The 25,841-nt window shown below is 41.6% G+C and overlaps 1 protein-coding gene across 1 annotated transcript in view; it reads left to right on the plus strand.

The window, feature by feature from the left end:
* LOC143286053 (enhancer of mRNA-decapping protein 4-like) overlaps window positions 1-25,841 on the plus strand; it is a 96,716-nt gene that overhangs the window by 12,982 nt on the left and 57,893 nt on the right. The window contains exons 8-14 of the mRNA XM_076593592.1: window positions 2,679-2,783; window positions 3,825-3,937; window positions 4,968-5,051; window positions 10,419-10,514; window positions 21,126-21,228; window positions 23,950-24,121; window positions 24,514-24,619. Of these exons, the coding sequence (XP_076449707.1) occupies window positions 2,679-2,783; window positions 3,825-3,937; window positions 4,968-5,051; window positions 10,419-10,514; window positions 21,126-21,228; window positions 23,950-24,121; window positions 24,514-24,619 (779 nt within the window). The remainder of the gene's footprint in view (window positions 1-2,678; window positions 2,784-3,824; window positions 3,938-4,967; window positions 5,052-10,418; window positions 10,515-21,125; window positions 21,229-23,949; window positions 24,122-24,513; window positions 24,620-25,841) is intronic.

Below are 25,841 nucleotides of genomic sequence, written 5' to 3' on the forward strand. Positions count from 1 at the left end.
TACTTTATTCGGTGTGAGACAGGGAGCCAGTGGAGATGTTGCAAAAGAGGAGTGATGTGCTCAGATCTTTTCCTTCTGAGGACGAGTCGGGCAGCAGAGTTTTGTATGCGCTGAAGGGACTGAATGGATGAAGCAGGCATACCAGACAATAGTTACAGTAGTGAAGGCGAGGAGAATGAGAGAAACGACAAGCAAATTACCTGATTAATGTTTGTAATGAACAAGTTGAAAATGTGACAGAAAACAAAACACTGATTTCAAATCAACAGTTTGTCACTGAAAGTACATAAAATGGGAAAACATCATGTCTTTTTATATTCTTTATTTATTTATCTTGCAGAAAATATATACTTTTATGGGTCTTTTTTCCATTATCAAAGAGCACAGAATTTTTTGAAAATATATACCCGTTGTTTGTGAAAAAAACCTGGCAAATAGATTTCACTTAAATCTTATTTTCTTGGCAGCAAAAGGGTTAAAAACAACAACAAAAAAAGTTTCTATGAGACAGTCGATCGCCATGGATGAAGAGCCAAAACAGAAACGTCATAAACAGTGGAAGACTGTCTACAGAGAGGAGAGAAAATGCAGTTTTCAGCAGAAATGGGCGAGAGAATTTCCAAGGCTGACAGTCAGCTGCGAAAACTTATAGCTGTTCAAAACAACATTGATTTTTTGTGAAAAACAATAAAACAAACATAGTTAAAGGAAAGGGTCCGACAGCTTCTTTCTGTGTGTGTACACGTGTGTGTGTGCATGCACATATGTAAGTTTCTGAAAACAGGGCCAATGCAAAATCTGTTTATGCAAATGAATTTTCCAGTGACTTGCCTGACTGGACAAGTGGGGAAAAAGGTAAATGTTGAGCCCTGTCAATGAAAGAATGGTGCTACTTGAGGCACTAAACAGCCACCCCATTGATAAGAATTTGGCTCTCATCTTGCCGTTTCATTTACATACTTTCTCGGAGCTGAAAATGGTGGCCAGTACAGAAAACTAAATGTGGGAGGATTACACAAAAGAAGAAGTTGAAGCTACTGTGCGTCAACTGGAGGAGTTTTTCTGAAAAAGACGCATCTGATTGTGACATAGATGTAGTTGAAGACGGAGATGAAATAGGAGAAGATAGTGAAGTGGAAAGTGATCCTGAAGATAATGTTCCACTGGCATCATTGCAGATCACATGGCAAAGCACAACTGCACAAACACTTGCAAGGTTCGTAGGGTCCTTTCAAGTCCTTTTAAGTCCTTAGGAATTGGATTTTGGTCAAAAGGCCTTTTAAGTGCTTTGATTCAGCAAGTTGGTCCTTTTAACTCATCAGGAGGTCCTTTTAATTTTTGAAAGGTACTGTTAAGTCCTGTTTTATGAAGAGAAAGAGACTTGAGAACGAAACTGAAACACCTTCGACACCAAAACCGCAAGTTGCAAAGCGCGTTGAAAGATGCCGACGCGATCGTCTGAAACTCAGTACTTACTGTAGGAGGATACAGCCTATAGGCCTAGGCCCTAACGGTAGTGCGCTTTCTGCTTGGTGGCAGACGTGAAGCGTGGTACAGTGGCTGTGAGTCACGCCTGCTGCTGCTGCTTTGCTTAGGCCTAGCCTACAGTGACATGAATTGCAAAGACTAAATACGACAGTCAAATGGGATTAGCTGTTCTTCCGTTTATGAGAGGTAAGTGTCTGCTGTTCTGCATGTCAAATAGATTGGGGTGTACTGTAAAGTCATGTTGGCAAAGGTCCTTTTAAACTGATTTGAGGTCCTTATAAAGTCCTTTAAAGGTCCTTTTTTGGCTTCATGCCCACCACCTGGGAACCCTGACTTGTCAAGGAATTTGTACAGCCAATTGGTCCTGTTCATACTCTTCTGTTGAACGCAAAGCCATTGGATTATTTCTTTTTATTTGTGACTGATTTTTTTTTCAAAGTGAGGTGAATGAAACTAGCAGTTGTGCAAACAAAAGATGGCTGCGAAAGGCTTAGCCACAGATAATTTGTGGACTGACACGACAGCTGATAAAATTAGGGCTTACACGTCCCGTCATCGATCCTTACTATGATGGGAATCAAGCATCTGCCTAAGATGCACATCTACTGGTCTACTGAACCGAGTTTTTCCAATTCGTGGATCAGTGGTGTCATGATTAAAACAAGATGATTTTGTAAGCTCAACCAATACTTTAACATGAAAGACACCACCGACACACCTGGAAGTGACTCCTGACTATGACCCCCTGTACAAGATTAGGCCCTTCCTTGACATGATCCAGTCCCTGTTCAAGACACATGTAACCCAAGCCATGTCTTGTGCATTGACAAATCCATGACAGGCTTCAAGGGGAAGCTGTATTTCAAATAGTGCATGCCAGCAAAGCCGACGAAATGGAGGATAAAGGTGTGGCAAATGTGTGACGCAGAATTCATGATCCAGAAGTATCTTTGGAACCAGTCAGTGCCATTCAGCATGAGGTGAGATTTCAGTTGGTGGAAAACGTGTCAAGCCAGCACAACCAGTATTTCATTGCCTCTAAATAGATGGTCATCTGCTTTTTCATTTTCTTTCTCGTTTGCTTTTTCATTTTCATCTTTGTGTGTGTTGACTTGAAATGATTACATATTGAGGGGTGTTGGTATTGTGGGTTGACAGGCATTGTGATGGCTGTTCATTGTGCTGTGTAGATTGACCTGTTAGCAGTGGATGTTGTGACCCGTGACTGTGGGCCTGGGCCTCTCAACCCAGCAGACATTGAATCGGGCAAGATCACACTTGTGCCTCATACAGAGGTACTGTCTACTTCTATTCTAAAGGAGAAGTTTTTAATTGCAAATTTATGTGATCACCAGATAGTGATTGTCAGTGCATCCGTTCGTCTGTGCTTATGGGCATGTCTTTAATAAACATTAAATGTTGGCATTTGTTTTTGGCTATCACAGATGGTATAGGAACCAGAATTGCCAGAACTGGTTGGATGATAGGTGTAGATAAGACCACTTCAGTCATCATAATATTCATATTTATGGTGGGTAAGGGTATGAGAGATTGAAGTCATTATTTGACAATATAGAGCTCATGTCTTAGATCCAGTGCTGTCAGACTTCATGCTGTGGTTGGCCATGGTGATAGCATAATCCTCTTCAGTTTCAAGTTCAAATATCAAGGTGGTGACATTGCATATGATTATAGGAAAAGCTTGTAATTGGAAATAGTCTCGCAATTTTCATCAAACTTAGAAATAAAACCCTATTGAATATTGGGGTTAGAGTTTGCGGTCACAACATGGCATAATGGAAAAATGTTAAAGTGTGATAAAGCTTGGGTGTTTAATCTGGTTATTTTTTTGTTTTTTTAATGAAATTTGTTACTGTTACTGGTTATGGACAAAGCAGGGTCACCGGCATTTGTGATTTACAATTTGTTTAGAGATGTTAGGCTTTAGAGTGCCATTTTTTTTCTCTGTGTTAATCTTGAAGGCATTTCTTCTCTTGTTAACATTTTATATATAATACTGGTTTGCACAGCTGATAGAAAACTGAAAACACATTCAGATTTAGAGATCAGTGGGAAACATATGGACTTGAATTTATCAACTTGTTTTCCTTTGCTCTTCCACAGAGGTGGTGAGAGAAAAATAACTTTTGTCTTTGCAAAAACCATGCAAAATCTGACCTGTGTTTTTGATTACACAAGATGTTTGTGATTTTTATTCACTTAAGAATACTTTCAGTGTAATGTTTTGAGTTTACAACTATAAAAATATGACACTTCTAGAGGTGTTACTGTGTTGTTATGGTGGTGTTATAACTGTGAAAAAACTGTTTGCACAGCCTGTGGTAGAGGCTGTGTTCTCACCTGATGGTTCAGCATTGGCCTCAGCATCACTGGATGGAGAAGTCAAGTTTTTCCAAATCAACTGGACTGGCAGTGCGGATGCCGCTGAGTATGTTTGTGTGTTGCATTCATGTGTGCGTTTGTGTGTGTGTGTGTGTCCATGGGACATTCGGTTGAGGCAATAAACAAAGGTCCTATGTGCAGCACACATTTTGCGCACTGAAATAGAACCCATGGCTACATAAAGGTTGTCCTCTTGCAAAATTATGTAGACTAAATCCACTCTGATAGGTACACAAATATACATGCATGCACTCTAGGCTTTCATACATTGGGTCATGCTGCTGGTCAGGCATCTGACGTGGTGTAGCATATATGGATTTGTTCGAACACAGTGGCACCTCCTTGAGAAACTGAAACTATACATGCGTGTGTGCGCTCCATACAGATGTATTCGCGTAAAAAAAAAAAAAAAAAATTATCGTAAGAAAGAAAGACAGTTTTGTTGAAAATTTGCCCCAATATTTTTTGTAGACTGTTCTGTTCAAGAACATAACAAATGCAGTCAAGGAATAGCTGCATGCTGCCTGAAAATGGAATTGCATTTTGGGAAAATGTTTTTGTACAAGATTCTGTCTGTGGCTAAGAGGTTTCAGATTTGATAAACTGCAATAAATAAAAGTATGTGTGTTTGCACACTTGTACATGTTTGAGAGAGACAAGACAGAGTACATAATTCATTTCTTTTTGCATTTGTGATAACTGTTGATATAAATTTGCCTGCCTTTCTCTCAAACATGCAAGTTTACATTTGTGTGCATGGTGTTTCCATTGTTTCGACATTTGTTGTCTGACAGATGCGCATGTATGAAACTCTGTTGGATTGTAAAAATGAATATATAGGTTTTGATTGTGCTGGAATTGTAGACTGGGAGAATGTTTGTGCTTAATTTCTTTCATAATTGAATGATTTGGAAACATTGTGTCCATCACCACCACATTTTTGTAAAGATTGAATGAGCCATCCTGTGAACAGTGTCATTAGTATTGTGTGTATTAGCCATGTTATTCCCTCTAGTTAACTGGTACCCAAGTAATGTGGTTGCTGACCAAGTTACCTTGATGTGGTTGTTGGTCAGGTGTCTCCACGAGTGGAAGCCTCACGGTGGTCAGCCCCTGTCCTTCTTCACCTTTCTGGATGATCTCAAGAACATGAGTCCAGAGTGAGTTGTTTTATGTAGTGGAAAAACCTGTCTTGTTTGCTCCCCCCTTTTTTTTTGTTTTTTGTTGTTTTTTTTTGCTTTTTTTGTTTTTGTTTCTTTCTTATTTTTTTGACAGTATACACTCAGATTCCTATCTTTTGTTGTGTTTTTTCCACCTCCAGCTTGCCATTGTAGTCTTGTGTGTGTGTGTGTGGAGCCTCACTTTTTGACTCACTTGTGTAAACAAAGTGAGTCTATGTTTTAACCTGGTGTTCGGTTGTCTCTGTGTGTCTGTATCTGTGTCTGTGTGTCCATGGTAAACTTTAACATTGTCATTTTCTCTGCAAATACTTTGTCATTGGCATAAAAATAATAAAAATTCAGTTCTTTCCAGTCATCTTCTTTAAAACAATATTGTACCTCTGGGTTGGGCACACACACAAAAAAAGAAGCCAGAATATTTGCACAATAAATTTACTGTTTTTTATTCACTATACTTGGCACTTTCATCTGATATTCTGACACAGCATCAATAGCAGTCATTTTTATCATTTTTTGTTCAAACAGGAACTTCTTTTGCTAAACATGGAAGTTATATTTCTGGTGCATCTCTTTGGTGCAGCTAGTAAAAAAGGGAAATTAGTCTGTAATTAATGCTAGGGGGTTCAGTTTGTTTTAAACTGATCTTTTTTATCTTAAACATTACATTTTAAAATTATGCTCAATACATAAAAAGCTTGTGTGTTTTACTCTGTGTACAGGGCTTTCACTATATTCATTCGCCCAAGTGGTCTTTTTTGGAAAACACTAAAATCAATACTACAATTGGACTTTATAGACATATTGGCTGAGCCCTGAAGGTCATGGCCAAAAACCAATTGCGTACACATATTTATACATATTCAAAGCGCGTGCTCATATTCCTCACGACCACAAAGGACATTTTGTTTCAAGTAGTTGACCTGCCCGTTCAATCCAATATTCAGTCGACAATACATGATAACATGTGATGGAAAGCTGGAGAAAGAGACCGTTAAATATTTATTCAGAGAAAGATTTGTGAACACCTCATCACTTAATGGATTATGTCCCAAACTGCCATAAAAACATCAACAAAATCAGTCGGAATCGCCAATTCTTTTTCAGTTAAAGATATTAAACCATGAGAGTTAATACACTTGTTGAAACGTGAAAAATTTGCAGTTTTGACTTTTCTCAAAATTAAGTCCTTTTCACTTCATACGATGTTTAGAAGTACTTGTACTTGGCTCTACATGTTATTAGTTTAACAAAATACTCAATTTTCATATCAACTTTAAAACTATAAAACTAGATGGTAAAATGGGGCGTCATTTACCCCGAGACTGATGGCACCTAAGTTTGTCATGCCAGTAGCAGACGATGCTTATTACACACACTGTGTTCGACAACAACGGCAGAGACAGCAACCACTGATGAAGTCAGTCAGCCATCCACCATAAAAACTGACCAGTCTGACAACTCCCTACTGGCTCAGCTTCTGCAACAGCAGCAGACTATCGCCTGCACTGTGACAACAACACACCGAAGTTCAAAATACTACAATAATTCACACACACCATACATTCTCATTCTGCGAACTGCATTACGTTATTCAGTGTATAATTATATATATCAGATCTGTGCAGATCTGCATATGTGTACATGTGCAGCAACGTGCGTGCACACATACACACACACACACACACACACACACACACACATCTCTCTCTCCCTCCATCTATCTCTCTCTCTCTGTGTCTCTGTCTCAGTCTCTCTCTCTCTCTATATATATATATATACAAAGAGAAAGGTGGACATTTAATAACGCTGTGATGCCTGTTGTAAATGCTTATAAATATTTAGTTATAATCTTCTCTACTAGACTTAGTTTCATAGCAGCATGTGATGATCTTACGAGTAAGGCAAAGAATGCTTCACTGGGTATAATGAAAAAACTTAATCTACTTAAAAATAACAGCTTAGATTTATTATTGAAACTGTTTGATTATCAAATTCAGCCAATTGTTCAGTATGGTTCAGAACTATGGGGCCTTGACGATGCATGCTGTCAATGTGAAAAAGTTCACTTATTTGCTCTGAAGAAATTTTTAGGGGTTGACACACGCACGCCCAATGATTTAATTTATGGCGAAACCAATAGATATCCTATTTACATAAACTGTATTATACGCTGTATCCGTTACTGGCTGAAATTGACTAGGTTGGAGGAATATAGGTTGCCACGTAGAGCTTATGGAATGTTACTTGACCTAGATGCAAGAAATAAGAGAAATTGGGTCTTGAATGTCCGTTGTAAATTGTTTCAGTTTGGTTTTGGATATGTATGGGAAAATCAAGGGGTTCAAGATGTTAGATCGTTTATAAATGAGTTTAAAGACAGATTTATTGTATGCAGATGGCAAGAGTGGGACTCTCATATTAAAAGTAGCGATAGATTTGAAATATATCGGAACGTTTTGTACTGTTCATGATATTAAATTGTACCTGCGAATGGATTTAGATAGACATTTGAAATTTGTCATGACTAAGTTTAGATTTGGTATCTCTGAAATTGCTCAACATCGATTACGTTATAGTAAGCATACCGAAAAAGATTTAGTTTGTCCATTATGCAAAACTGGAAAAGAAGATGAGATGCATTTTGTTTTATATTGTCCAGTATTGACTGATGTGAGAACACGATATATTCCATCAAAATTCTATAGGTATCCAAGTCAACTACGGTTAAGCTTACTTATGGCTTCTTCTTGTATATATACATTTTTACCAGTCTGGGTATTTACCAGTGTTTTTTACATGGAGCAGAGCCCAAAATACCAAGAGAGTGTGACCAAATTGTGTATGTGTGTGTGTGTGTGTGTGTGTGCGTGTGTGTACTATGATTATGTTCATGGATGCATGATATGAAATTTGCAATCACCACATTAGAAACTATAGATCAGACGTATTTTATTGTGTTTGAATTCTCTCTCTCTCTCTCTCTCTCTCTCTCTCTCTCTCTCTCTCTGTCTATATATATATATATATATTGTGTGTGTACCAGTCATAAACTTTTAAGTTGGCATAGGAAGCGAACTTGACAGGATGAGGATGGCAGGTATGAATAAGACCCTTAAAGTCATGATTATATGGTAGACAAGATGAAATGGTCAAGGTCACTACTTGGCAAAACAGAAAAATGTAAAATAGAGAGCGTGATATGAATTCAATTTTAATCAACGTTGGTCTTGTGACTGGTTATGGGTGCAGCATAATCTCTTAGGAAATTCAAAATCAGAGGTTAAGGGTCAAGGTATACCTGGCATATGATATTGATTGGAAACATTTCTGCGTGCAAGAGAGAGGTCTTTTGTATTCTTCAGCAAACTTGGTACAATGATTGGTCATGGTGACACCTATGAAAAGAAGCAAAGTCAAAGATCAAGGTCACAACATAGCCTATTGGGAAAAAGGATAATAGAACTTTGTTTCTTCCATCCAGTTTTCATTGGTATGCTGCAAGAATTACAGAGGCATCTCGCTTCTCAGCATTGTAGGCAAAGTCTACGCTCGGGTCCTTCTAATCTGCCTGCAGAAACTGGCCGAACACGTTTACCCGGAATCACAGTATGGTTTCTGAGCAGAGAGATCCACGGTAGACATGATCTTCTCCCTTCGCCAAATTCAGAAGAAGTGCAGAGAGCAGAGGATGCCCCTGTATGTTGCATTCATTGACCTCACCAAGGCCTTTGACCTAGTCAGCAGAGACAGCCTTTTCAGGGCTCTTTGAAAAATCGGCTGCCCCCCCACCCCCCCCCACCCCCCCCCGAACTGCACAGCCTGATCGAGTCCTTCCACTCCATGAAAGGGACGGTGCGGTTTAATGTTTAATGGTAACCTCTCAAAGCCCTTTGACGTACGCAGCGGTGTCAAACAAGGCTGTGTCCTCACCCCCACCCTATTTGTAATCTTCTTTGCTCTTCTCCTGAGGCATGCGTTCAGCACAGCACAAGAAGGGATCTTCCTGCGGACCAGATCAGATGGCAGGCTCTTCAATCTCGCCCGCCTCAGAGCAAGGACAAAAGTCCACGAAGCCCTCATCAGAGACATGCTCTTTGCAGACAATGCTGCAGTTGTGACCCACACCCAGTGGGACTTGCGGTCACTAATGGACCGCTTCTTCCAGGCCTGCAAAGATTTCGGTCTGACCATCACCACTACCACTGACAACCTCTCCCTTGACACTGAGATCGCCAAGAGGATCGGGAAGGCAGCCACAACACTAGCCCGCTTCACACAAAGAGTGTGGACAAATCCCAAGCTGCCCACAAAGACAAAGATGGCTGTATACAATGCCTGCGTCCTCAGCACCTTGCTGTATGGCAGTGAGGCGTGGACCACACATGCTCGTCAGGAGAAAAGGCTCAATGCCTTCCACCTGAGAAGCCTATGGCGCATACTTGGCATCTCCTGGCAAGACAAGGTGACAAACACCGAAGTCCTGACTTGCGCTGGCCTCCCGACCATGTATATCATGCTGAGACAGCGTTGGCTGCACTGGCTGGGCCACATCCCAAAAGACATCCTTTATGGAGAGCTTGCCACAGCTGAGATACAAAGACGTTTGCAAATGTGACATGAAGGCGCTTGAGATCACCACTGAGTCCTGGGAGGACCTTGCAGATGACCGCAACAGCTGGAGAAACACTCTCAAGAATCAGCTACGGATTGGTGAGGACAAACTGTGAGCTGCTGCAGCAGAAAAGCGAGCTCGGCAGCCAACAGACCAGCATCAGCTTACAGATGTGACCACTGCGACAGAGACTGTCTCGCATCGGTCTCTACTGTCTACAGTCACAGGTGACGCTGCTTGGTCCTGCAGACAGCCCAATTAGACATTAGGTTGGATATACTCTATCCATGGTCAGCCATGACCGAAGGAGGCCTACCTACCATGTTGTTGTTTGTTTTGGCCAGAACATCAATGCAATGCAAATTTAGATGTCTAAGGTCAATGTCACATCAATGAGTCTTTTTGCCAGATTATCCCTTTTGCATGTTTTTCTCTCTCCATAATTCCTCTGTTTGATAAAGTGGGTATCACAAGTGAATCTTGAAGGCCTTGCCTCTCTTGTGTTTATCATATCATTGCCACGAATTTTCAAGACTGATTGTGAAGTGCAGAAATACAGTCATGTGTGCAAACAAAATTAAGCAAGAGACTTTTGTATGATTTTGTTTACATATATGCCATGAATCGGTATTTCTTTCAAACTGTGTTGTTTTAAAAAAAAAATTGCCATTGGAATTTAAATATTATCAGGATATGTAGTGGTGAACTGATTGTTATTGTGTCATTTGTTCCAGTGCTCAGTTCTGGAAGTTTGCCATCACAGGCTGCAACAAGAACCAAGAGCTGAAAGTGTGGAGTTGTGAAACCTGGAACTGCTTGCAGACTGTCAGGTCAGTCCATTGATCTGATTGCACCGTCTTGTCATGGGAAGTGTTGGCCATGTTGAACTACCTTCACTACCTGCACATTATTCTAAATAAACTGATTTCGCTTTAACTCATGTTCACTTTAACTCAGTCTGGATGAATAGTTTTCTCCACTTGCTTTCCCCTGCATATGACCCATTTGTTAGGGTTAGGAAAAAAAATCACAAAAAATACAAAACACAAAGTAACTGAATGAAACTCCTTGCACTTGACCCACTGATCCCTCTCCTCATGTCGTGTGTATGCCCACCCCCCTCCCTCTCTTCACAGCCCTCAGAAACTGAGTCACTGTCAATACCTTCTTGCTGGTAGCTTTCTTCACTGCAGATACTTTATTCTACATCTTCATCATCATCATTGATGTCAAAACCTTCAGTTTGCAGTATTTCAATCACTTCAGCAGCAGTAAAAAGCCGCTGTTGTGATCTAGTTTGCTCCAAAACTTACCACTTGTATCGCCTGCGATGCCATTTTTGATATGTATGCAGATTAGCTTGTCATGTGGGGTGCTGAACTCAAAGACTCAAATGTCATGGAAGCTCACGAAGAAACTTTCCATTCGACCCTTGACACGTTCACAATGCCCGGCGTAGCTGCGATTTTGATGCTTCCCCATGAGGAAAACTTGAAAAAAAAATTTAATTGCGCAACTGTTATAGCATTCTGTCGTCCGGAATGCTACCTTAAGTCATATAGCGTTCATCGTCCAGAGTGAGTTAAGATAAGAGAGAGAAACACACACATATGAGAGGTTGTTAGTAATCTGTCATGCCATTTAGGTAGCTGAAGATTGGACTGTCTGCTTGTTCTAAATAGACTGACTTCGCTTTGACATATTTTCAATTTAACTCTTAGTACTGCCATTTAGCTTCCCTGACTTTCCACACAGATGACCCATTTGTATAGGTAAGAAATAAAATCAACAAAAAACAAATGTTCATGGGTGCAACTCTTCCATCCTGAGATGGATCTCAGTTTTTAGGTTTTTGTCATAAACAGAACATCTGTTTTCTGGAGAGAAAACACACACACACGCACACACACACACACACACACACACACACAAATGCCTATCGGTTAGTGCAGTCAGTCAAAGAGAGCAACGTACCGAATGGCTGTGCCCACCTTTCTCCAACCTTCCTCCACCTCCACCTCAACCTTCCTCTCCCACTGGCAGAGCTGTCAAAATCACTGCAGTGCTTCCCCCCTCCCCTCACCACCGTCCCTCCCCTCCTGTACTTCGACTGCAATCTCTCTCTATCTCTTCCCATGTCTCTCTCTCTCTCCCCATCTCTCTCTGTGTCTCTCACCTCTCACTCCCCCTCATCTCAGTGTTAAGCGTTCACATTGTATGAATATATGTATGTATTTGTGTATAAATATTTGTGTGTGTGTGTGTGTGTATGTAAAAAATGGTGAAGGGTCACATTACCTGAGAGGGTAGTTGGTACAGACAGCTGTTACATAATCTACACGAAGGTAGCTTAGATAAGGGACTTGAGTGTAGAGTTTAACAACCTATTGACATTATGCCAAACAGGCCACTATTTCCACAGTGTCGTTCATATGTGTGATTCCTTCATCAGAACCGGACTCTGACCCCCCAACCCATCCCCACCCCCAACTCTGCCCTCATCCTTTCTGCCTTTCCCGTTTATTCCATGTAAAGGAGGGGAGGAGGGGGCTGAGGGGAGAATATGGGAGGTAGTGTCTGGTGGAGGGCAGCAAAAGGAATGAGTGAGGGGTGTAGGTAGTCTAGTGAGCAGACGAGAAGGAAAGGAGAAAAATTGAGGTTTCCTTTTTTTTATCAGTACACGGGACCTTAAAGGATTTTGGACCTAACCCATTTGCATTTTAGCAGCTATTTGATCTGCATTCATTGTTAATGTGAGATATTTTCCACCATTTGTGTATTTGATCTTAATTCATGGTTAAGATGAGTTATTTTCCACCATTTAAGGTATTTAGTTTGTGTTCATGGTTTTATCACTTTATGTCTATGTTTGTTTGTATAAATTGTATTTCTTTTTATCACAACAGATTTCTCTGTGTGAAATTCGGGCTGCTCTCCCCAGGGAGAGCACGTCGCTACACTATAGCGCCACCCATTTTTTAATATTTTTTTCTGCGTGCAGTTTTTGTTTTTGTTTTTCTCTATTGAAGTGGATTTTTCTACAAGATTTTGCCAGGAACAACCCTTTTGTTGCCATGGGTTCTTTTGCGTGCGCGAAGTGCATGCTGCACACAGGACTTCAGTTTATCGTCTCATCCGTATGACTAGCGTCCAGACCACCACTCAAGGTCTAGTGGAGGGGGAGAAAATATCGGCGGCTGAGCTGTGATTCAAACCAGCGTGCTCAGATTCTCTATTCAAAACTATCTACAGCCCCAGTCAGGGTCCTTGGTCTGAAAAGGTTGTAAATAGTAGATCAGGGCCCTTCATCCGGAGTGAGTTAAGATGTGAGAGGGAGAGAGAGAGACAAGTACAAGAGGTTGTCAGTAACCTATAATACCATTTAGGTAGCTGAAGATTGAAGTCATAGAGCTGTTTTCCAATTTTCTTTGTTGGCAATAATTGTTATGAAACTTCAGTCAGTCATGTTCAATGCATTTTCTACCTTATTGTAACAGGTGTCAGGTCAGGGGCATAGCCCTTGCTACTGGTACCATGTAACCCAGTACTACCTGCCACATGTGAAGTCTGCCAATGACTGACCAGGCAAAGGAGGAAACCTTTCCCAACGGCTGTGAAGGCGGAAGAGGATGACCAAAGGGCAGGGGGAGCTCTTATCCTTGGCTGGAAGTCCTCCTAGGAGACGGAGCTCCGAAGAAAAACCCTGCACCTGCTGAGGCCGTCCTACATGTGGCAGTATCTGCACCTATGGGACTGAGCGTCGGTAGGCGAGAGAGTGGGGAAGGGACTGCACAACTCTTCCTCACTAAAAAATGTCACCTGTGCTGGGCAGGCAACCAGGCCAATGTCGGAATGACGAGCTAGCCTTCAACACCCAGCTTTCCCAAGCCCTGCGGCGATGGAGAAGTGGTAACAGGGACAGGCAGAGGATGCTGTTGGCAGTTCCTAGTCACGACTCAGCATGCAGGCGGCTGTGGGGTGATGGTCGTCCGCCTTAGACTGGGGCAGATGCGGCGCCTGTATCCTCCCACAGTGTCAGATCAGCCCTTTTTAGGGACAGCACTGCTCTCCCCACATGGGAAAGGGGAGATAAAAGGATCCCTGAACAAAGCCTGCCTCACCTAGTACCTAGTAGGAAACCACACCTACTTGGACATCCAACACTATTTGTTGAAAACAACAGAAGAAAAGAACCAGGAGTCATGCCCTGACTCTGGGTGCCTGGAATGTTCGCACCCTACTCGACAGAGATGACAGACCAGAAAGACACACAGTGCTCATTGCTAGAATACTTGATTCGCTACCAGGTGGACATAGCAGCCCTGAGTGAAACCAGGTTTGCCGGTGAAACCCAGCTGGAGAAAGTTGGAGGGGGCTACACCTTCTACTGCATTGGGAAGCCAGATGGCGCCCCAAGAACCTCAGGAGTGGGCTTTGCCATACGAACCAAACTTGCATGACAGCTTGACAGCCTTCTACGTTGGATAAACGATAGGCTGATGACCCTGCGTCTGAAGCTGTCCAAGGATCGCTTTTCCAGTCATCAGCTGCTATTCCCCGACGATGACCAACCCTGATGACATCAAAGAAGCTTTCTACGAGGAGCTCAGCCGCACCATTTCAGCGGCAGACAGAAAGGACAGGCTGATCATCCTTGGGGATTTCAATGCCTGCGTCGGTGTGGACTTCTCCTCATGGCCAAAAGTCCTGGGAGAGCACGGCACTGGCAAGTGCAACTCCAATGGACTGCTTTTGCTCTTGCTCTGCGCGCAGCATGGACTGACCATCATCAACACCCTCTTCCAACAAGCGGACAAGTACAAGAACACATGGATGCACCCCCGCTCCAAGCAGTGGCACATGCTGGACTATGTGATTGTCCGGCAGAGGGACAGAGGTGATGTTTCCATTACACGCTGCATGAGAGGAGCAGTCTTTGGTTGGACCATCACCTGGTGCGCAGCAAGATGAACATCAGACTTGCATGCAAGCTCCAACCAGCCAGGCAGAAACCCCCTAGGAAGCTGAACATCCACCGCCTCCCTATCAGTATCACCAAGGATGTGCTGCAGCAGCAAATACAAGCAGCTCTCCAAGACATTCCTGCATCAGCTGATGTAGAAGAGGTATGGAGCACCTTTAGAGATGCTGTGTACACAGACCACCTTCCTGACGGACAAGAAAGACATCCTTGCCCGCTGGGCAGAGCACTGCAACACCCTCCTCAACAGGGACTCGTCTGTATCTGACGAGGCAATTGCAGCCCTCCCACAGCTACCAGTCAGTCTATCAGGGAGAGAGGGGAGGTCCCCCAGGATTTCTGGGATGCTTCAATTGTCCACATTTACAAGTGGAAGGGAGATAAAACATCCTGCGATAACCACTGTGGAATCTCTCTCCTCTGCATCGCCGGCAATATGTTCGCCCGCATCATACTGAACAGAATGGTTGACCATGTCTCCAACAATCATCCCTGAAGCACGGTGCGGCTTCCGCTCAGGCAGGGGAACATGTGACATGGTGTTTGCCATACGCCAGATGCAAGAGAAGTGCCGTGAGCAGAACAAGGAGCTCCACGTGGTCTTTGTAGACCTGACTAAGGCCTTCAACATGGTGAACCGCCGTGGTCTGTGGAAGATCCTGCTAAAGTTCGGCTGCCCAGTGAGCCTAATCCAGCTGATTGCGTCATTCCACGATGGCATGCAGGAAAATACTGACATGTCGGATCCATTCCCTGTGGTAAATGGAGTGAAGCAGGGCTGCGTCCTGGCACTCAAACTGTTCTCCATTCTCTTCTCTGCCATGCTGATTGACGCCTTCCAAGACTGACCGGGGCATCTACATTCAGTTTCGCACAGATGGTAAACTTTTCAACTTGTGACAACTCCATGCCAGGTCCAGGGTGTTTGAGGCACTGTTGAGAGAGTTCCTCTTCGCTGATGACTGTGCTTGCTGCACACACCCATGAAGATGACACAGAGATCAAGTCAGTCGACCAGTTTTGCTACCTGGGCAGCACCATATGCAGCAACGGAACCCTTGATACAGAAGTGATGCTGCGCATCGCCAAGGCCAGCTCCGCTTTTGGCAGACTCAACAGGCTGTGGAACAATAAAGGCATCAGGCTCAGCACCAAAATCAAAACCTACAGAGCTGTTGTGCTGACCACCTTGTTGTACTGCTGTGAAACATGGACGACGTATCGATGTCACATTCAACAACTTGAGCAGTTTCACCAGAGATGCCTACGAAAGATCCTCAGCATAAAGTGGCAAGACAGGGTCTCCGACTCCAGGTCCTAGAGAGGACCAGCATCGAAAGCCTGCTGATCCAGTGCCAGCTACGCTGGACAGCACACGTTATCCGCATGACAGACAGCAGGATCCCGAAGATCCTTTTGTATGGCCAGCTGAAGGAAGGCCACCGTGAACTTGGAAGACCCTGCAAGTGCTTCAAGGACACCTTGAAGACAAACCGCAAAGCCTGTGACATAGACATCACTTCCTGGGAAACTGATGCCCTTGACTGCTCTCGCTGGAGGATACTGTGCTCTAGTGGCATAAAGACGTTTGAAAACAAGAGAACATTGGCCATTAACTCTTTCATCCCTGCAGCACGGTTTTCCGGTTTAAAGGATTTTTACCCTTCATTCCTGGAGGCCGGAAAACCGTGCATCAGAGAATTCCCCCTTTCCTTCCTGCAGCCCGGAAAATCGGTTCTCGCTGTAAGCGCTTTGAACTTCCCGTGAGTCGCGTCATCAGTGCGCGTCATCTATCCTTGACCGGGTCACTAGCAGGGTAGTGTTTATGAGTGGAATGGATGCCAGACACCCCCTTCCCCCTTCCTAGGCCGTGGGAAAGTGGGCGCCGCTACATTCTTGCTGATGTGCTGTGTAGACACACGGACACAGAAAAACGGAATGTGTAGAAAGTTCGGACTGTGACCAGTTTTCTGATGATGAGTTTTGCAACGCTCTAACAGATAATGATTTCGATCTGTTTCAAATGAATGACAAGGAGAGAGTGCAATTAGCTGTTGCTACAGAAGCGCAGATAGCGGGTGATGAAAAGTAAAAAAAAAAAGTAAGAAGTGTGAAAATTGTGGTGTACACTTGTGCAGTAACTGGCATGACTGCTTCAAGGCATATCACACACGTGTCACCTTTGTGTGGCATATTACGTAATGATTGTGACATAGACGTGCGTATTTAGAGACAGTATCGTTTCTGAATAGTTTTTGTTCAATAATTGTGTAGATAATGATCTGATTCTGGCTCAGTGACTGCTAGTGTAGTAAAAGGCATATATTCTCTTTGAGACAAAGTTCAAATCATTCATGTGATAAGGACAATAGTAGTGACAATTGTGACAGTTTTTCATGGATATGACTAGCAGTGTGGCACTGAGATACATATGAGGCACTACTTGGTGAGTACCTGCATGATGTGCATACTCTTTAAGCAAAACACTGTCCTGCATGTGGTACGTACTTGTATGCATTGTGTTTGACCCCAAAGTCACCTGTTTTACACCTGAGTGTCACCAGAGATGTCACCCTAGTGTCAACAGGGTCTCAGACAACTTCTCACATCAATTCTGAACACAACAGTATATGACAATCTTAGTGTACTGTAATGAGCCGCGTTACCGTAAGCCTCCAAAATAAGTACCCTGCTTCATACTTTCTTTCTGTTCTCTAAATCCAGGAATGAAGGGAATATGCGAATGGTAGGGATCTCGGAACAAGGGGAAGTAATGGTTCATAGAAAAATAGGAACGAAAGAGTTAAGGAGAAGCATTAGCAAAGGAAGCAGGGCTCAATTTCTGGAGACGTTTTCCCTTACAACACCTGTGGGAGGTGCAGCGCATCCAGAATCGGCCTCGTCTCCCATATGAGGATACACACCGACAGATAAGCCTACCTGCCTACTCATCTGCCAGATGTCCAGCTGTTTTTATTAATTGAACAAATAAATCTCTGCCAAGCACTTTATATGCTAGGGTTTGAACATGATTTATTTACTATGTGTGTGAAGGTTTATGTGTGTGCATTATTAGTTTTTGTTTTATTGATAAAGATATGTGGCATTCCTTCTTAGTATGTGTGACTAATTATACAAAAAATTACTTTGTTGGTATTTGTATTTATTTACAAGTCTTTATGTCTTGAACGTTGATCATTTGCTTCAGAAATACTAATAGTGCTTTGGATTTTTCTTTCCTTTTCAGTAAAGAAGTGTTCTGTTTGGTTGGTTTTTTGACTCACTTGTGTAAACAAAGTGAGTCTATGTTTTATCCCGGTGTTCGGTTGTCTGTGTGTGTGTGTGTGTCCGTGGTAAACTTTAACATTGACATTTTCTCTGCAAATACTTTGTCAGTTGACACCAAATTAGGCATAAAAATATTAAAAATTCAGTTCTTTCCTGTCATCTTGTTTAAAACAATATTGCACCTCTGGGATGGGCACAAAAAAATAATAAATGAAGCCTAATCATATGCAAACTGCATTTACAGTTATATTTATATTTTTTGTATTCTCTAAACTTGGCACTTTGATCTGATATTCTGACCCAACAACAAGAGCAGTCATTATTATCATTTTTTGTTCAAACAGGAACTTCTTTTGCAAAGCATGGAAGTTTATTTATTTTGCAAATGTTTTGGTGCAGATAGTAAAGAAGGGAGATTACTCTGTAATTAATGCTAGGGGAATTAATTTACTTTAAACTGATCTTTCTCATCTTAAACATTACATTTCGAAATTATACTCAGTAGATAAAAAGCTTGGATTTTTTTTAAAGTGTATCACAAGTGAGTCTTGAAGGCCTTGCCTCTCTTGTTTTTTATTTGATTGACTCACTTGTGTAAACAAAGTGAGTCTATGTTTTAACCCGGTGTTCGGTTGTCTGTGTGTGTGTGTCCGTGGTAAACTTAAACATTGACATTTTCTCTGCAAATACTGTCAGTTGACACCAAATTAGGCATAAAAATAGGAAAAATTCAGTTCTTTCCAGTCATCTTGTTTAAAACAATATTGCACCTCAGGGATGGGCACAAAAAAATTAAAAAAGAAGCCTAATTATATGCAAACTGCATTTACTGTTATATTTATATTTTTTGTATTCTCTAAACTTGGCACTTTGATCTGATATTCTGACCCAACAACAAGAGCAGTCATTATTATCATTTTTTGTTCAAACAGGAACTTCTTTTGCAAAGCATGGAAGTTTTATTTATTTTGCAAACATTTTGGTGCAGACAGTAAAAAAGGGAAATTAATCTGTAATTAATGCCAGGGGACTTAATTTGCTTCAAACTGATCTTTCTCATCTTAAACATTACATTTTGAAATTATACTCAATATATAAAAAGCTTGTGTTTTACTCTCAGTATACAGGGCTTTCACTGTGTTCATTCGCCCAAGTGGTCTTTTTCGGAAAATACTAAAATCAATACGACGAGTGGACTTTATAGATCTATTGGCGGAGCCCTGAAGGTCATGGGCAAAAATCAGTTGCGTACACATATTTATACACAATCAAAGCGCATGCTTATATTCTTCGTGAACGCGAACAACACCATTTTGTTTCAAGTCGTTGACCTGCCCGTTCAATCCTATATTCAATGGACAATACACGATAACATGTAATGGTAAGTTGGAGAAGGAGACTGTTAAATATTTATTCAGAGAAAGATTTGTGAACGTCTCATTAGTTACTGGATTATGCCCCAAACTGCCATAAAAATATCCACAGAATCCGTCGGAATTCACAGTTAAAAATTGTAAACCATGCGAGTTAATACCCTTGAATTGATGAAACGAAAAAATTTCCAGTCTTGACTTTTCTCAAAATGAAGTCCTTTTCACTTCATACGACGTTTAGAAGTACTTGGCTCTACATGTTATTAGTTTAACAAAATACTCAATTTTCATATCAACTTTAAAACTATAAAACTAGAATGAACATAAAATAGAAATTGAATCGACTGTGTCGTACTACATTCCCGGCGGGTGTAACTAAACTTGTACATCTATCTAGATTTAGAGAAAACAGCTAAATGTTGCAGTGTGATTGCAGCGATAGCCACGTCTCCTTTACCGCAGACTTGAAAAGAATTTTTTATTGCCCTTAAAGATTTTTTGAATGCCCAAGATACACCAGAATAATATGATTTAAACAGCCTTCTCACTGCGAATACCGCAATTGATTTATTGCCCTTTAAAAAAGTATGTTAAAATATTAAATTTTAGAACGTCAGCTAAGGAGCTATGATAGTGTAATGGGTAAGACAGTAGGGTAAGACCGTTTCTTCTCACCCAAACACGCGGGGTTCGAATCTGGTTAGGGCTTCTTTTTTTTTCTTTTTTTTTTTTTATTTACCCGAAGCTTTATAATAACAAATACAGAACACATTTTAACGATTACATTTTTTTAATTTTTTTAAGTGTATCACAAGTGAGTCTTGAAGGCCTTGCCTCTCTTGTTTATTTGTGAAGTGTCCTGTTTGGTTGGTTTTTTTATTTGAGAAGTACTCTGTTTAGCTGCAGGTTCACTTCGCAGAAAGACTGACCATTGAAAATGAAAGCATACAAATAGAATTATATAGAATACCAGTCTGGAGTCAGTTCCCTGATCAGAAATGGAAATTGTATGTGGGGAACAGGAAAAATCTCCAGCAGTCAAATAGAATGGAAAAAAAAAATGTGGGGGTGGGGTGTGGGGGGGGGGGTGGGGAGCCAATGTCAGAGGTCAAAGAATTGAAAAAGGGTTTCAAATGCAACTGTCAGGTTTTTTCAAAATTGATAAATTGGATGGTTATGTCTAGAGCATTGAGCCTGTTAAAAGTTAAGATCAGATTGCAAAGGTCATAATGTCACAATGAAAATGTCCCATTGTGATGGTATGTTTTGCTTTATTGGGTTCCCCAGTTCGCTCCCTTACCATCTCGCCTCCCCTACCCACACTTCCTTTAGGGTTGCGTTTTTCATTTCTTATTACTGAATTTATTAGATATGTGAACTGTGCTTGACTATGTGTGTATACATATGTATGTGTACATAGCTACATGCCTGTATATGAATGTGTATTTGTGTGTGTGTGTGTGTCTGTATGTGTTTACCTATGTGTGCGTATGTGTTGAGGGTAGCTGTTAGGTACACATGTATGTTAAAATGTATGTATGCAGTGTGTGTGTGTGTGTGCGTGTGTGTGTGTATGTGTGTGTGTGTGTGTGCGTGTGTGTGTGTATGTGTGTGTGTGTGTGTGTGTGTGTTTAGTCACTTTTTGGTGTGTGAATGTAACATTGATGTAATGTGTTATGTAAATAAATGTGTTTTTGTAAAGCACTTGGAGCTGATTTCTGGATATTATTATTATTATTATATTATTATTCATGAGACTTGGAGGTGGAGATTGACATGTGTATGTGGATGTGAAATAGGTTTCTGGCCCCTCCTGATGGCCTGGAAATGGAGTCCATCACATTGAAGGCCTGCATTGACCTCAGTGCCCGGTACATCGTACTGTCCGACAAAGCCAACATGGTGAGTGGCTGTCCATTGTTGATTAAGGTGTGAACATAGCTGTTAGCCAGTGTCTACAACACGAGTTTTCACTTGTCATTTTCGCTTGCCCAAAACATCTCTGTCTTACCGTGTTAGTCACAGTGGCAGAAGATAATTTTTTTTTACTTACTTGTGTGAACAATGTGAGTCTGTGTAATAACCTGGTGTTTGTGTGTATGTGTCTGTGGTAAACTTGTATGGGTGTGTGTGTGTGTGTATGTCTGTGGTAAACTTTAACATTGTCATTTTCTCTGGAAATACTTTGCCTGTCAGTTTCAATACCAAATTTGGATTGAAAATAGTTGGGCGGGAAATTCTTCACAGTCTTACCTTTTATAGGTTGTAAGTCTTCCAGGTTAAACTGTATCTCGCAGGGCTTGACATTGACTTCTTTTTTTTTTACCATTTTCCCAGTCGGGCAAGTCACTGGAAAATTCACTTGCCCTGACAGAATTTGCACTTGCCCAACTTTCAGAAACTTACATGCATCACCAAATGCTCACATGTGCGTGTGTGCGAGCGCGTGCGTACACACACACACACACACAGAAGTAGTTAAACCCTCTTCTTTAACTGATGTTTGTTTTGTTGGGTTTCACCAAAGATAACTGTTGTTTTGAACAGCCAAGACAAGTTTTATCTCAGTCTCACTTGACAAAAACTGCCTTTGGCATGTTTTTTCAGTTGACTGTCAGCCACAGAAATTATTTCTTTTTTTAACCTCCACTGCAAACAGCAACATGCAGAGTTAAAAAGAAAAACCAGCATTTGCACTGTGAGACAGTGTCAGGATTTACAGATCCAAGTACAATTCTGTTGGTTTTCCTTTGGCCCCCGGCATTTCTGTCTGTCTACTATGGCCACGGCGTCAACAGTCAACCCGGTCTTTTTAAGACAAAAAGACATCCCAGATGTTGACAACAATCGGCCGACAGTGCTAGAAATGGGTCTGTCTTGTGTGTGTGTGTGTACGTAATTGCTTAGGTTCACTGTATCCTTTTTGTTGCTGTTATTTTGTTCCTTTTTTTTTTTTTTAAATATTTATAAATAAAACAATGGTCAACCCAAGAAAGTCCGGGTAAAAAAAAAAAAATTAAAAAAAAAAAAAAGTACAATTCTGTTAGATGGGGTCAACGGTTACTGTTTCTCACTTGCCTGGTCGGGCAACTCTGTTGAAAATTCACGGAGTCACAGTTCCAGAGAGGGAAGGTGGTACAGCTATCGACATGGAGGTTGCTTAGCAACAGAGCTTTCCACAGTGTCCTTTGATATGTGTCCATCCCCTCAGCGAAACAGGACTTTGACCCCCTACCCTGCCTCCATCCTTTCTGCTGTTCCCAGTCTGACCATGTAAAAGAGGGGGTTGGGGGGGTAAGGATAAGTGATATGGGAGGTGGTGTCTGGAGGTGGGGACAAAGAGAAAGTCAGGGGGAAGGGGGGGGGTGAAAGAATGAGAAGGGGGAAGGATTATGGAAGTCATGTCCGTGTTGACTTGGTTTAAGTTATGATTCCACAGAATGGCTGTTTCCTTTTTGATAAACCAACTGGACCTTAACATTGAGATGCAAGGGAGAGAGAGATGAGAGAAAGAGATACTGAATGAGGCAGAAACTGAGAAGGCAGACAGATCACGGTCAAAGAAATGGAGGGGAGGGTGGTGAAGGGATAGCGCAGCAGTGATTTTGACAACCTTGCCAGTGGAGGGGTGAGGTATAGGTGGAGGAAAAGTGGGGGTAGGTGGAGGAAGAGTGGGGGTGGGTGGGGGGGAGGAAGATGGATACAGCCATCCATGTAGGTTGCCCTCTTGGACTTCTACTGTTGTTATTTTGTTTGGCAAGATTAGTTTGATTACTTTGTTTCTTTTCTTGTCTTTGACACCCTTTAGAAACATATTCATCACATTTTCTTCAGAAACCAGACTGATGTCCTGTTTCATAGAATGACTTATATTTTTTGTGTTTTAGCTCATTGGTAAAAGAACAGATTAAAGGTATTTTGAAGCTTATATAATTTAGTAATGACAATGTATTCTTATAAGCTATAATACAACCAGAAGCAAGCTCTAAGCGCTTTAAAAATCAATGGATAATTGAATAAGTACTATACAGTAAAATAGAAATTGAAAAAAATTGTAAAAGCAATAGAAACACATTCACTGGTTCTATAAACGTACAGTTGACAAGACCGACTAGTACTTCCTAATTGCAGCAACTCTTACACTCCATCACACGAACACAAAAACCTAAGTAAACAACTGATATAAAATCAATCATAGTGAAAATGTCTATACATATATTAAAGAATGGTTATATCTTCTCTTTTTTTTATAATTTAAAAATCATCTGTCATTAACCATTCAGATCACACCACAACCCCTTTCCCAGACCCTCTCCCCTCCCCTTTCATGCCCATTCTCTTGAATCCATCATCTTTCACACTCATATTGCCATGAACTAAGACAGTGATACAGGTAAGTTATGGCAGATATTTTTTGAAGAGATAAGTTTTCAGATTTGCTTTGAAGGTGGAAAGATTAGATGTTTGTCTGAAAGCAGTGGGCGGAGGGTTCCAGGTTGTTGGACTGAAGACAGAATGACCTCTTTCTACTGGGGTTTAGGAAGTATCGGGGGGAACAGTTAGCTGGAAGGAGTCAAGTTTAAGTGTGATACCCTGTAATAAATGTTCTGATGTGTTGAACAGGTGATGTACGTGCTCCAAGTGTACCAGGATGCGATGACATGCCGGGCACACATCAGCTCTGTGGCCTATTTCCCTCTCACCCAGTCCTGTCTCAGTTTCGCCATCATTGACGCCTCAACCAAGAAGTTCAAAACTTCTCTCAATGACTCTCACCTGGATGACATAACAACAGGTAACTTAGATTGTTTACCCTTAAGTGGTCCCGTTAAAGGAGGTGTGGGGGTGTGCGTATGTTTAGTCTTTTTATTTTGATTGAGCATTGCATTGGTGTAATGCATACAACTAGGGCAAGTCTATTTTTTCTTCTGTAATCTGTTTTTTTCTTCTTCAGACTAAGATATTGAGGCAAAAGAAAAATTGTGTTGTCTGCATTTATAATTAACATATATTAGTGATTTTGAAAAGATATAAGGAAATGGATGAAATGCACGAGGCATTTGTCAGTTACACACATGCATGCACACACAGTGTACACACAGTACATACCCATGCTTTCAAAGATGCACACATAAACATACTCATGCAAATGCATTTTTTTAATTGAGTGATATGTTCTGACTGCAGGTGAGCTGGACCAAGAAGAAGGTGACCAGTCTCAGAACAACACTGAGGACGATGCAAGGGAGACAATGATTGGAGTACAGATCCGCCTGTATGCTATCCACCCAAGGTCAGCCGTGAGAAATGGAAGAAATGACATTTCTCTTTTTTAACAAAGTGGTATTTTAACTTCTTGTTTTTTAACCAGTTTTCAGATGTAACTCTCGATAGTTTGTTTAAAATCATGCTAGATGGCAGTATAAATTAGCAATTTTTCATGCATGTTACAAACCTGCACATATGTAGATGTTCACATGACTTCAACAGACAGATGCAGGTGTATGCAGGTATATTAGTCACTCTTTTGGCTGAATGACAGAGAGGAAAACCTGGTCTTAGTTTGCTTTCTTTGACTCGCCAATGTAGGAGCTTGCACCAGTGGGATTACTGTCTCATATGAAATATTACTTCTGTTGTTATAGTGTCAGGTTATGGTTTACCACCTCCCCCTACACGGCTGCTCAGCCGAGCACAAAATCCGGCTCTTTAGTTGGCCGAGCAGCGTCTAGCGTCTTGGGTCAAACATTTTTTAATGCCAGACTTTCCCACCGCACTCTGCACTGACCGGCACATTCGCCGCGGTATTTCTGGCCCCGCGCGCCAAACTGGGACACTGCCTTCTTTGTTTCACTCAGCCCCGCAGCCCCGCCCCACTTTTCCCACCTTTTCACAGCATCCACACATTTCCTGCAGCGATTACAGAAAGTTGAATTATTGCTATTCCTGGTTGTATTATTGGAGTGCAGTTTGATTTGATTTACACAATTTCATTATTTTATCAACATCATCGTTTCATTTTTTTTTTTACCTTAAAAATCTTCGTCTTTCTCGTGGAATGAAGGGCACGGCAGTGCCATAAGCCGACAGACACTCACCCCGCTCTTCATCCCCCTGCTGCTCACTCTCACCATGCTACAGTGTGTTCATTTAAACATTTGTTGTGCTGCCAAGAAAAATCACACAACTCAAAAGGTAAGCTGATCTGCATGCAGGCATGCTATATGTTCTGTGTGTATTTACGATGTTATTGTGATAAACGCCTGTTTGGTGTCATATACTGTACCATGTCAAACTGATGCAAACTAGGCCTATTGGTTTGCTCTGCTTGGCCAAATTTCGCGCGGCTAACAGTGAAAAGATGGGCCCACCCGCTCTCAGCCAATCAAACGCCTCTAAAAACTATAAGCGCTTAATCATTCCTTTGGCCAAGGCTCTCCACGCCATCTTGTCAGGTTTACGCTCTGTCTCGTCTTACGCTTTTTTCGGCTATTCAGCGTATCCTTTTGGCCTTA

Source organism: Babylonia areolata, chromosome 9, assembly GCF_041734735.1.
Source record: "Babylonia areolata isolate BAREFJ2019XMU chromosome 9, ASM4173473v1, whole genome shotgun sequence".
NCBI lineage: Eukaryota > Metazoa > Mollusca > Gastropoda > Neogastropoda > Buccinidae > Babylonia > Babylonia areolata.